At 43.1% G+C, this 13,974-nt stretch overlaps 3 protein-coding genes across 3 annotated transcripts in view; 2 read left to right on the top strand and 1 right to left on the bottom strand.

Moving 5' to 3' along the window:
• Positions 1 to 13,974, top strand: part of LOC138970986 (adenosine deaminase AGSA-like) — a 396,962-nt gene that overhangs the window by 284,294 nt on the left and 98,694 nt on the right. The window lies entirely within an intron of this gene.
• Positions 1 to 13,974, top strand: part of LOC138970985 (adenosine deaminase AGSA-like) — a 100,380-nt gene that overhangs the window by 19,714 nt on the left and 66,692 nt on the right. The gene's annotated exons all lie outside the window — the stretch shown is intronic.
• On the bottom strand, positions 5,891 to 9,800 carry LOC138970159 (uncharacterized). Its single transcript, XM_070342647.1, has 2 exons — positions 6,526 to 9,800; positions 5,891 to 5,942 (listed from the first exon to the last, which is right to left on the bottom strand). Exons 1-2 carry the CDS (start codon positions 9,798 to 9,800, stop codon positions 5,891 to 5,893), a joined length of 3,327 nt encoding a protein of 1,108 aa, XP_070198748.1.

Raw genomic sequence — 13,974 nt, 5'->3', positions numbered from 1 at the left:
CCCTCCCTCTCTCTCTCTCCCTCCCCCCCTCTCTCTCTCTCCCTCCCCCTCTCTCTCTCTACCTCCCTCTCTCTCTCTCTACCTCCCTCTCTACCTCCCTCCCTCTCTCTCTCTCTCTCTCCCTCTCGCTCCCTCTCTCGCTTCGAGTCATGCAAGCATAATTTTGTATTTGTAATTTGGTTTTCACAAGGTATCAACAACAAAATTCGTCGGGAAAGAAGTAAATAAAGATGATAAGTTTGATGAAAACAATTCAATACTTTGGCCTTTTGTATGCAAGTGTGTGTGAGTGTGAGTGCGCGCGTGCGCATCCATAGCTTTACTCTGTAGCTTGAAGACTGTGGTGTACCTTTTTATGGTACCTCAATGCTGATCTTTGCTTCTACCGTTTCTGACATGAGTCACATGTATACTACTTTTTAGCATCATCGTGAACATGTTGATGTTGACGAAGATACACCAATTTTGCAAATGACTTTGCACATGTGGTACATGCAAAGGCTTTTTCGGCACCTTTACACACATGCCTCTGAAGAGAGCATCTATGTGCACATTTTCTGTTGCACACTTGACAGCTGTGTGGTTTTGCTCTTGAATGCCCATTCACATGAGACTCATAATCACATGCTTTCATAAATGCCTTCTCACAAACAGAACATTTATATCTGGGTCCACTGCCGCAACCATGAACATCTCTCCTGTGGTCTTCTAACGTCCTTTTGTGCTTGTAGCTTTTCCCACACTCTGGGCACAACTCCAAACAAACTCCCGCAGTTTTCATGGGTGTTGACGTCATCAAAGGCTTCGTTGTGACCACTTCTTCTTGGGCAACATCCAAAAAGCTGTCTAATGTCACTGCTAACAGCTCCATCTGTACAAAAAACCCAACTCCGTACCGATTAATAACTAATTCAGGAAAAGATAGACAAACATTGCTAAATCAGCTCTGTGTGTGTGTGTGTGTGTGTGTGTGTGTGTGTGTGTGTGTGTGTGTGTGTGTGTGTGTGTGTGTGTGTGTAGACTGAGGTTATACACATAGTCTCAGTCAGTCATTAGATAATAAAAATAGTGGTCGAAGTTTGCGGATCATGAAAAATTCGAGCTTCAGTTAAAATACTGCAAGCTCGCACTTTTCATGATTTGCGAACTTCGACCTATATTGTTACTATCGACTGTGACCCATTGTGTAACCTCTACTTATATATAAATATGTATTTATGTTGAAGTTCGACACGAAATACCCTTCTCTTAGGGAGTTAACCAAGCCGATAACTGTACGGAAAGCAATGGTAAACTGTCGGGGGATCCATAGACCTATATTATCTAAATATAGGTCCCTGGGGGATCGTACGAAGAAATGAAATCACTTATAGGAGGAGCGTATCAAAGGTGGTCGGGGGAGTGTATCAATAAAATTCCGAGTGTCCTAATTAATCGTCCAAATATAGAAAGATGGAAAGCTTTGAAATGATCATTGGTGGTTCAAAGCAAGTGTTTTAGATTAAAGAATATCCCCGGATAAACAAATCGAAAACTGGAAGATCGAGAAAAGATACAGTTCTCACTAGATAAATATGTTGTCTCACCCAGTCAGCAGGTGAAATATCTGGGCGTACTTTTCACCTCAAATGGACTATGGACTGCTCACTTAAAGTATCTCTTAAGCAAAGCAAATAAGACCATCAACCTTCTTAAAATACTGGCTGCCCAACCATGGGCAAAGTGTCCAGTTATTCTAACAAACATCACCAGAGCTCTTATAAGATCAAGACTATCATATGGACAGGAGGCCTACTTCTCGTCGGCTCGAAAATGGCTTGATAAGCTACAGTCAGCGGAGTGTCGTGCCCTTCGGCTTGCCCTCGGACACCCAAGGCATTCAAAGCAGGCCATTGTATACCACCAAGCAGGATTCCTCCCTCTTGACATGTGGCGGCGTAAGTGCTGCGCAGATTACAATGTTCGAGCCAACACAGTGCAAAACTCAACAAAAGAGGAGCTACAACCGCATTACAATCATATCCAAAACAACAAGAAGGGCAAAGCCCATACGACTCGCATGCTTTACACATTTTTCCTACCAAAATACATGTGACCTTGACCCAAGGTCAAGGTCATCCAAGGTCATGCAACACAGCTGTTAATTCAAGACATAGGAAGTACAATGGTGCTTATTGGCTCTTTCTACCATGAGATATGGTCACTTTTAGTGGTTCACTACCTTATTTTGGTCACATTTCATAAGGGTCAAAGTGACCTTGACCTTGATCATATGTGACCAAATGTGTCTCATGATGAAAGCATAACATGTGCCCCACATAATTTTTAAGTTTGAAACAGTTATCTTCCATAGTTCAGGGTCAAGGTCACTTCAAAATATGTATACAATCCAACTTTGAAGAGCTCCTGTGACCTTGACCTTGAAGCAAGGTAAACCAAACTGGTATCAAAAGATGGGGCTTACTTTGCCCTATATATCATATATAGGTGAGGTATTCAATCTCAAAAACTTCAGAGAAAATGGGAAAAATGTGAAAAATAGCTGTTTTTTAGGCAACATTTATGGCCCCTGCGACCTTGACTTTGAAGCAAGGTCAAGATGCTATGTATGTTTTTTGGGGCCTTGTCATCATACACCATCTTGCCAAATTTGGTACTGATAGACTGAATAGTGTCCAAGAAATATCCAACGTTAAAGTTTTCCGGACGGACGTCCGGACGGACGGACGGACGACTCGGGTGAGTACATAGACTCACTTTTGCTACGCATGTGAGTCAAAAAGGCCCACTTTGGCACTACTTTCTCCTCACTGGCTCAATTCAATGCTTCACTCTTTAGTGAAATCAGTGTCGACCCAAATGATGTGGCCCAAAACCGCATATCTCGTGATCCCTCATGGACAATGAAAGAAATGAATTTTGACACAGAATATTGCACAGCTACAAAGGATGATCAGTTATTACTCAGGACACAAGCCCTTGAGCACATTGATACTGTATACAAAGGCCATGTTCATGTTTACACAGACGGTCAGTGTTGGATGACAAGAAGGCTGGCGCAGCTTTTGTAATCCCCAGCGATGACATGACTGGGAAATTTAAACTGTGCAACAGAAACTCGATCTTCTCAGCTGAGCTCCTTGCCATCTGCATGTCGCTTGTTCATCTCAATCTCAAGAACACTCCTCCTCAAAAGATAGCTATATTCTCTGACTCCAAAGCAGCCATTGAAGCATCAAGATCTAACAAAAGATCAAAAAGACATGATCTTGTCATTGCCATAAAGGAGCTGGCAAATAAAATTATAAACAAGTCGCTTAAGGCGAAAATACAATATTTAGTCAAGTAGCTATCGAACTCACAGTCACAGAATGAAACTGAACGCAATGCCATTTTTCAGCAAGACCGTATACTCGTAGCATCGTCAGTCCACCGCTCATGGCAAAGGCAGTGAAATTGACAAGAAGAGCGGGGTAGTAGTTGCGCTAAGAAGGATAGCACGCTTTTCTGTACCTCTCTTTGTTTTAACTTTCTGAGCGTGTTTTTAATCCAAACATATCATATCTATATGTTTTTGGAATCAGGAACCGACAAGGAATAAGATGAAAGTGTTTTTAAATTGATTTGGACAATTTAATTTTGATAATAAATTTTATATATTTAATTTTCAGAGCTTGTTTTTAATCCGAATATAATATATTTATATGTTTTTGGAATCAGGAAATGATGGAGAATAAGATAAACGTAAATTTGGATCGTTTTATGAATTTTTTTTTATTTTTTTTTACAATTTTCAGATTTTTAATGACCAAAGTCATTAATTAATTTTTAAGCCACCAAGCTGAAATGCAATACCGAAGTCCGGGCTTCGTCGAAGATTACTTGACCAAACTTTCAACCAAATTGGTTGAAAAATGAGGGCGTGACAGTGCCGCCTCAACTTTCACGAAAAGCCGGATATGACGTCATCAAAGACAGTTATCAAAAAAATGAAAAAAACGTTCTGGAATATCAATCCCAGGAACTCTCATGTCAAATTTCATAAAGATCGGTCCAGTAGTTTAGTCTGAATCGCTCTACACACACACACACACACACACAGACACACGCACATACACCACGACCCTCGTTTCGATTCCCCCTCGATGTTAAAATATTTAGTCAAAACTTGACTAAATATAAAAAGGAAGCGAGATTAACCTGGTCTGGTGTCCAGCACACGTGAACGTGCCTGGCAACGAGAAAGCGGACAAAGCCGCCAAAGAAGCTGCCCAAGGCATAGGCGCCTCCGAGGTAGACCTGCCATTGTCTGCTTCTGAGATCAGTAGCCTTACAGACTCTCTTCTCTGGAGAGAATGGAGGAACAAATATATGCACAAGGCTCTGGCTGACTCATTCGGGAAGCCCCATCAAAACAGATGAACACCTATAATGCATGCCCACGTGTAATAAAAAGGATTAACCGCCTAAGGGCAGAAGATGGGAATTACCAATTTATAGAGCTTAAATGCACCTGTCAATCCGACCTCACCATTGCTCATTTGACTTTGGAGTGTGATTTGAACTCATGCCACTTTCAACCCCTGACTCAGTTTATAAACTCAAATAGAAATATTCTGCCAAATACCTCAAAGGAAAAATTAAGCTATCTTTTAAGTTTTAATAAAGACCTTGGGTGGCAAGGTCCCAAACTTATCGCTGGACTTATGCACACGCACCCACTTGGTCCCTGGATATGAAGAGACGTTGCTGCGGCTGACGCCATTGCTTCTCATACAGCTACTATATATTTTTATCAGAACTTTTAAAAATACCATTTTATATCCAAGTATCTCTTAACACCATTTTTAATTAGATGAGCGAGAGTGTGCGGGGGGCGGGAGGGTGGTGAACCACTGTACATAAAGGGAAAGTTTGTGTGCGTGCCTGTGTGTGTTCTTAATCTAAGACAAATGTCGCCAATGTTTTTACAGAGTGACGTTAAATAAACGATTTTATCATCATCGACAAGTATGGGACTCGACATGATATGATCAGGAATGGCATTATGGCCCCTGAATCATGTTCGTGCTGTTCCCATTCCACGAGTCTGGAAGGGACCGAAACTTGACGGGTCCATGGTTCGAAGCCGGCGTACAGTGCGCAACTCAAGCCGGGTATTCGGCTCTACTTGCTACCCGGCGAAGCGGCAGATACACCCCGGACAAAATCTGGTCGATGAGATATGTCAATACCTGCTCTCAGCGCGCAGCGCAAACCGATTTTTTTTTCTTTTCGGGATCTTTTGTTTTCTGTATGCGGTCAGTAGGTGTTACAGAAAGAGTTATATTGATTTGTCTTTTTCTCCGCCTGTCTCTTTGTCCACTCAATCAACTTATTTTAACCACACTTGTTAGCAGTGCCTTCTCAGTTGGTGGCAGTGAGAATGGTAAGGACGGGGGTGTTTTTCCTACCTCGGAGGAATTTCTTGTATTATTCCTGTAATGCAGCACACATTGATCAGGTTAGTCTATTTCTGCTAAATATCAGTTCGTCGTATAAAATGCAACACACACTGCTCGAGCAAGAAGTTATGTCACTTGAATCGCAGCACACTCTGTTCAACTGTCTATTGCTGCTGGATATCAATTACGTCATGGTAATTTAACATGACTCAGCTGTCGCAAACGTTCTTCAGAATTTTCCCTTGGAGGACGTCAAAAGGAAAAGAATACACATATGTTCATGAAGTTTTCACTTAGCTCAATGTCACTGAAGAGATACACAGGATGACGTGTAGCACCTGGCTGGTCTTAAAAACCGCGCTCCTGGTCTGGGTCGTCAATCTTCTGATCAAGACATCATCATCAGAACATTAACAGTAACAGTCTGGTCGCATCCCTCTCCACAACTACAGCAGCATGAGGAAGAGGAGGATGGATTCATTCTTGGACCGTGGGTTCCTGAAACAGACCAAAGGGCCATATGATTGTGTTACCTACACAGCTTGTCTAAAAGACTTGGTTTGTTCATGTTTTAATATCGTTCTCATTCTATTTCTGCGTTTTGGAAAATGGGGATTTGGCAACAGCGCACATTTAAACGTACACAACTTGACAAAACACAATGTACATGACTGACACGATACACTTATCTCCGCCCCCGATCCCGTGGAACGATTGTCGATGCAATAATCACAGTCACTTACCTTCAAAGACAGGGAAACGGCTTTTCTTTCAAGCGTTCTTCGTTCCGTGGACTTGGGGAAAACGACCCTCTCGTGAAACGATTTTTGTTTACGTCAATACGCTTATATACGTCGCTTGGATACGTCGTGTAATGCGTGAGTAGTCTCGGTTGCCTCATTTCTATTCTTGACAAGTTCGCGCCTCATAATATATCTATTCATGACAGCCCCTTTCTTGAGAATGAATTTCCCAAATGTAGTCACTATATGAAGCGCGACTTAAATAATCTGCTCCATGGTTGTCACAACCCGGTATCACACGCACGGTGAAATCGTAGGGCTGTAACTGGAGTGCCCACCTCATCAGACGTGGGTTCGTTGGCTGTCTCTGCAGACACTTGAGTGGTTGGTGATCCGTTTCCAGCGTAAAATGTCTCCCGTAAAGATATCTCTCGAATTTTTGTATCCCCCAGACTGTCGCCAAACACTCTTTTTCTACAGTGGCGTACCTGCTCTCGGCACCATTTAGTTTTTTACTCTGGTAGGCGAGAGGTCGCAGAGTCTTGTCCTGTTCTTGCATCAGAACTGCTCCGATGCCTCGGTCGGATGCGTCAGTTCTCAAGACAAACTCTTTTTCATGGTCGGGCATGCACAGTATGGGCGTCTTGCAAATCGCCTCTTTCAGCTTCTCGAAGCTTTTACGACTTCGTTCGTCCCACTTCAGCTTGTCAGGCTGTGACTTCTTTGTCATATCTGTCAGAGGTATTGCAATGTTCGCGAAAGAGTCGATGTAGGATCGGTAGAAACCGCAAAGACCTAGGAACGAACGCAGTTCCTTCTTTGTGGATGGCGGAGTGGCTGACTTGATCTTGTCAACTTTGTCTGCTTCCGGCCAACGTTTTCCACCTCCTATCTCATGCCCCAGGTATGGCAGCTCGCTGTAGCCGACATAGCATTTCGACGGTTTTGCTGATATGTTTGAGTCTTTCAAACGCTGTAGGACGGCTTTCAGCGCGACCATGTGCTCTTCCCAGCTCTCCGTGGCTATCAAGATGTCATCCATGAAATGGAAAACATCGTCACGTCTGAGTGGGCCCAGCAACTTTCGCATCATGCGGTTGAATATGCCAGTTGCTGTCTTGAGACCAAATGGCATGTTCACCCACCGAAATTGTCCTCTTGAGGTGGTGAATGCAGTATTGTCTCTGTCCTCTTCCACGATTGGGATACACCAGTACCCCTTAGTAAGGTCTAACTTTGTAAAGAACTTAGCCTTTCCTAAGCTCTGGAAGAGATGATCGACATCAGTTATGGGCTCTGCGTCGAACACTGTCACTTTGTTCAACTCACGTAGGTCACAGCAAAACCGGTACTTGCCTCCTTTCTTCTTCACAAGAACGATTGGAGCATTGTACGGTGAGTTTGCCGGTTCAATGACCCCGAACTTCAACATCTCGTCGATCTCGTCTTCGACCGTTTTCACCATCGCATGAGGTATGGGTCTCGGTCGAACAAACACAGGTTTCTTCTCTGTAAGTTCGATTCTGCACTTCTCCAAGTTGGTAGTAATCGGTACATCAGTCAGATTCTTGGAGAATGCACTAAAGATCACTTTCGCTTCTTTTGTTCTTTCTCTACTCAATTCTTTACAGAAGTTCACGCTTGTGACATCTTCTGTACGAGTAGTTTCCAGCAGAGGAATCATCTTCTGAGTGTCTATTCGGAAGATATCATCGTTCATCGTATCATCTTCTTCGATGACTACGGCGATGTGTTCTTCTGTTTCTTCTTCTTCAGGTGTAACGACAGCAACCTCTCGCGTGACGATGTCACGTTCCTGATATTCTTTCATCAGGTTGATGTGGTATACCTTTTGTTTCGTCCCGACTTTGACTCTGTAGTCAAACTGGTTGACTTTCTCAGTCACTGCGTATGGGCTGCGCCAAGTTAACTCTAGCTTGTTGTGTTTCACGGGAAGCAGAAGTAGCACTTTCTTACCGACTTCGATCGACCTGAGCTCAGTCTCCCGGTTGAAATACCGGGCTTGCTTCTGTGATGACTTAGGTAGGTTTTCTTTGGCAATCTCACATGTTTCTTCAATTCTGTTTCGGAGGTCGACAACGTATTCTGCCGTTGTCTTCTGTTCACCTTCGACCGATTCATCAGTCCATGCACGTAGCAGAACCTGCATGGGACCTCTGATGGTCTTGCCATACAGCATTTCAAAGGGTGAGAACCCAAGACTGTCTTGAGGTGCTTCGCGGTAAGCAAAAAGCAGTGCTGGGATGAACGTATCCCACATCACTGGCTGTTCTATTGCCAACTTTCTGAGCATGCTTTTGAGCGTTCCATTAAATCGCTCCACTAATCCATTTGCTTGAGGATGGAATGGGGTGGTCATTTTGTGCTTGATGCTCAGAAACTGGTTCACTTCCTTCATGAGATTGGATGTGAACTGGGTTCCTTGATCGGTGATCACTTCGTCTGGAATTCCCAGTCTCGTCCACATCTCAAATAGCGCTTCCGCCACTGTGTCAGCACGAATATCCTTTAGCGCAACAGCTTCAGGATATCTTGTGGCGTAGTCCACCATAGTCAGAATGTATTGTTTTTTGCTTTCCGACATTGGCTTTATTGGACCAATGATGTCAACAGCGACCCTCTTGAACACGGGATTGATGGTAGGCATCTGTCCCAACGGTGCTTTGTTGGTTCTGCCTTTCGGCGCTGTTCTTTGGCGTGTATCACACGAGAGACAGTAACGTTTTATGTCTCCGACAAAACCTGGCCACCAGAACTCCCACCGGATTCTATCAGTGGTTTTCTTTTGCCCGAGATGACCTGCCATCGGGTGGTCGTGCCCAAAAGAAAGAACTTTGCTTCTCATTTCTTTTGGAACAACGACTTTACTAGATTCACTCCCGGTTTTGTCGAGGGTTGTCCTGTACAAGATTTCTTTCTTGTAGACATATCTCACACCGTGGAATGATTCTCCTGAAACAACCATCTGGCGTACTTTTGCCAGTGTTTCATCATCATTCTGAGCTTTCTTGAGATCCTGCGGGGAATACATCTTGTGTGTATTTCTGTCATCATGACTAGTTCCCGGCACAGGTTTCTCATTCCGCTCTTTTTCCTCCTTCTTTTGCTTCCGTGTACTGACCGCCGCGTTGGTCTCACCTTGATACCAACTCGGGTCACGTACAGGAAACAAAGGGGTCTTCCTTTTGTTCTGGCCTATACCATACCATTTACCTATGAGGACATGATAAATGGGATCTTCGAGTATGACCACTTCGGTTTTGGCATCGAAATACGGACAGTCAATGTGGGCCACGGGCGTGGGACACAATTTCCGTGTTTTCTTCTCTGCGAGAGTAGTTTCTTTTTTCTTTGCCAAGTACCTTTCTTCAGGTATAAGGTCGGCACTGACCATAATACCTGAGCAACCGGAATCGCGTAATGCTTTGACGATTCGGCCGTCTAACTTGATGAACACTTCCTCTTTGAAATCCTTCTTTTCGCACGACGTGCACAGCTTGTCAAGATGTACGGGGATTTCTTGTTCATCAAATTCATTTCGAACATGAACTGCGTGAGCGCCTTCTCCCTTATTGGGACAAAATCGCGACATGTGTCCTTTGCCCTTGCAAAAAAACAACAGCCTGTGGCTTTCAGTCTTTGCTTTTCATCATTGCTCACGTATTTATGTTCTTTCTGTGACGATTTCTCTTTCGCGTTACTTTTGACGACATTCGAACTTTTCGGATACGAAAACGCGCTAACGCTAGAATGGTTTTGGTGAGATTGCCGTGGCTTGATGTTCGAACGTGATTGTTCGTACTCCGTGGCAATTTCGCCCATTTCTTTCGCAGACTTCGGTTTCCGATCAAGTACGTGCAACGTCACTTCGGCAGGGAAGGTGTTCTCTAATTGTTCTCTGAGAACTAGATCCTTCATCACACTTGGCTAACTCGATCCATTTATCGAGGATGCGCTCAAGTTTGGTGACATGTTCTTAGTGTGAGACGATGACTGTCTATTGCATTGTTGATGTTGCGCGCCTGTTGGGTTGTTTGGCGCATTTGCACTAATAAGACGCGTGGCAATGTATGATCACGTGAGACCGCGAGACTTGTGAAAGAGCTCGGCAGTCGAGCGGGAACCTTTGCGAAGTAAAGAACAAGAAATGACTTCGCTTGCTCGACTCACTTTTATTGCGTTTGACTGAGAAGCGTTCACCCACAAACAACCACCAGAACAACAGAACAACAACACCACAAATGGCGTCGTCGACAGCGGACAGCGGTGAAGCCAGAAACAACACCACAAATGGCGTCGTCGACAGCGGACAGCGGTGAAGCCAGAAACAACACCACAAATGGACAGCGGACAGCGGTGAAGCCAGAAACAACACTACAAATGGCGTCGTAGCTGTGTAGCTGTGCCAACCAGCGCATAACCCGTTGCGCTGCCAGCGAGGCGAAGTTTTCGACTGCCAGAGTAAAACCTACACCGGTTGCAGTGAAGCCATCGTCCGTCGTAGCTGTGTAGCTGTGCCAACCAGCGCATAACCAGTTGCGCTGCCAGCGAGGCGAAGTTTTCAAGCGCCACGTGAGTTTTCAACTGCCAGACAGCGGTTACAGCGACGGTCGAGTGAGTTGTCCGACTGACCAGCAGGTCGCAGTGTGAAAGTGGGGTTCAGAGACCGGCATGGCCAACGAAAGCAACAGTATGATGCAGGTGATTAGAAAATAAACTATGGGTGCAGTATAGAAAGAAAAACCCCCACTATATTTGCTTTATTAGTATGACGCAGAGAATGCAGTTAAGAAAGTGAAGATACTGTTATGACCAAGAAATATTAGATACATTTGTTGGTAAATGATAGATATATAAGTATGTACTGCGTGTAGTGGCAGTAAATGAGAGGGTTGAAGAAAAGAGGCCAGGACTTGCACTACAGCTGGAAGAATTTTTGAATGTGTTTGATAAAAGTGGTGTAATTAGAAATTGTTGTTGGATAGATATTATGTTATGGTTTGCGTTGCGGTGCATTGAATAAGTATTGCAAGGGTTTTTGTCAGGTTCAGGCGGTTTGCACCGTCAAGGTGGATGCCAGGCTCTCGCCGTTTACATGATATTTTTTCCCCCCAAGAAAGGTAGTTACCAGAGTACACTTGGCACATTTTTGGACTGCTGATATAACTAGGGATTGTTTTATAAGACATTTTAAAATGAAAGGAGTGCAGGTTAGGTGGAATGATTGATGGTAGGGTGATGCCTGAGTGGACAAGCAATTCTGTGCCATGACATTTTGGGTTGATTGAATATGAAATTTTGATTTTGACCAGTCAGACTTGACTTGACTGATTATATTGTGTTATGTTGGCGTGACTTTTTGATGTTATTTTGGTACTTGAAAATTTTTGCAGAAATTTGTTTGGGTGATAGTTTGGTATTACTTTTTTTTGGAATTTGTGTTAAATATTTGTAGTCATGGAGTCCGCTGGGCAAGAACCAGACACTGTAGAGTCTTTAAAAGAGAAATTGGCAAAATTGAAGTTAGAAATGTCAGGAAAAAATGTTGTGTACATGAGAGGAGAGGGGACATTGTGTGAATTCACAGGCGGAGGGGACGAGAGTGTGGTGCAGTGGATGGAAGACTGCAAAAGAGTCCTAGAACAAAATGCTGTGAAAGACGTGAAAGGTTTTGTGTTGGAACACCTGAGTGGTGTGGCCGCCAAAGAAGTTAAGTTGAGTGTGGGTAAAGCAGAGGGGGTGGACAAGATTTTTCACGTATTGAGGGAACATTTTTCGGGGGTGGGGTCCTCTCACGAAATTCTGGGTCAGTTCTATGGTAGACGGCAACGCGCAGATGAAGATGTCCGTGAGTTTTCGTTCGGACTTAGAGATTTACAAGAGAAAGTGCTCGCACTTAAGGCATCAGTTTTCCCCAACCCGGATGAGGCTATTAGAGATCAGTTTATAGCTGGAGTCCGAGATACGATCCTGAGGAGAGAGTTAAAGAAAACCGAACAAGAAAAGAATGAGTTCTTTTTGGGAAATAGGGATACATTTGTAACCATTAATTGGTAGCTTTCGCTACTATAGTGGATATTGCGAATGGAAGGTCATTGTGCCGTGGTGGAAAGAGTGTCATCGTTTCTTGCATTCAGGTTGAGAATTTGAGAGAAGATGGGAGGATGGTTTTTCATCAGTATGGCACGGTGGCATTGTTTTTGTTTTGGTACAGATGAAGGGGTAATCCTTAGAAAAGAATGCGTTCTTTTTGATAAATGGGATAAATTTGTAACCATTAATGGATAGCTTTCGCTACTATAGTGGGTATTGTGCCGTGGTGGAAAGAGTGTCAGCGTTTCTGCATTCAGGTTGAGAATTTGGAATTCTAGCTGTTATGAATGTAGAAAGATTGTGCAATCCAAGATGTGTAGTCAATTCTGCTTTATTGGAAATTGCATACTTGCCATGTTGATTGAATTGCTGTTTTTCTGCTTTGCATCTCAAGAGAAAAGAAAAGTTTGGATATAGCATGTAAATGTGTGATTAGTAATGTTTAGTGTACGCTGAGAGACTGAAAATTGCAAATGTTAGTTGTTGGTGAGTTTGCGTCTGAGAGAAACGTTTTTGAGTCACTTGAGAAAAAGTGACTCTATGTAATCGGTCAGTGTTAGTCTGTCCGGCCGGCCGTCCGGCCGTAGACACCACCTTAACGTTGGACTTTTCTCGGAAACTATCAAAGCGATCGGGCTCATATTTTGTTTAGTCGTGACCTCCAATGACCTCTACACTTTAACGATGGTTTCGTTGACCTTTGACCTTTTTCAAGGTCACAGGTCAGCGTCAAAGGAAAAATTAGACATTTTATATCTTTGACAAAGTTCATCGGATGTGATTGAAACTTTGTAGGATTATTCTTTACATCAAAGTATTTACATCTGTAGCCTTTTACGAACGTTATCAGAAAAACAAGGGAGATAACTAGCCTTTTCTGTTCGGCAACACACAACTTAACGTTGGGCTTTTCTCGGAAACTATAAAAGTGACCGGGCTCAAATTTTATGTGAACGTGACTCATTGTGTTGTGAATAGCAATTTCTTCCTGTCCATCTGATGCCTCATATAATATTCAGAACTGCGAAAGTGACTCGATCGAGCGTTTGCTCTTCTTGTTATTTGTGTGTGGTGTTTTCATATGATGAAAGGGAAGTAACTTTTTTGGGGGTACTTGTATAATGATGAAAGGAAGACATTTGAGAGGAAGAAAAGAACATGACTAATGAAAACACTGTGTTTGTTCAAAATTTTTATGGTAAATAGTTGTAGAGATTATTTGGTCCTTTAGGACAAAGGAATAATGGATACATTTTTAAGATCAATTTTATACCGGATTCTTTGTTTTGTTTTTTTCTTTCTGGAAATTGGTTGTGCTTGTCTGATTTGTCAATGGTGAAGCAACATGGTGTGATCAAAGGGAGATAACCTGTTAGTGTTTTGTTGTGCATTGTGTTGTTTTGGGCTGAACTTGTTTCAGTGTATGTTTTTGTGTTTTTTCAAGATTTGCTGCTGCAATGAAATCAATGCGTAGTCAAGGCTACATTGTTTTGTGATTGCAGTTTAATTTTGATGGTATGTTTTTGTTTGTTTTTTCAAGATTTGATGCTGCAATTAAGTCAATGCGTAGTCAAGGCTACATTGTTTTGTGATTGCAGTTTAATTTTGATTGTATGTTTTTGTGTTTTTTTCAAGATTTGCTGCTGCAATTAAGTCAATGCGTAGTCAAGGCT

This window comes from Littorina saxatilis, linkage group LG7, assembly GCF_037325665.1.
Source record: "Littorina saxatilis isolate snail1 linkage group LG7, US_GU_Lsax_2.0, whole genome shotgun sequence".
NCBI lineage: Eukaryota > Metazoa > Mollusca > Gastropoda > Littorinimorpha > Littorinidae > Littorina > Littorina saxatilis.
Note: the sequence above shows the minus strand (reverse complement) of the source record. Positions and strands in the feature narration are given on the sequence as shown.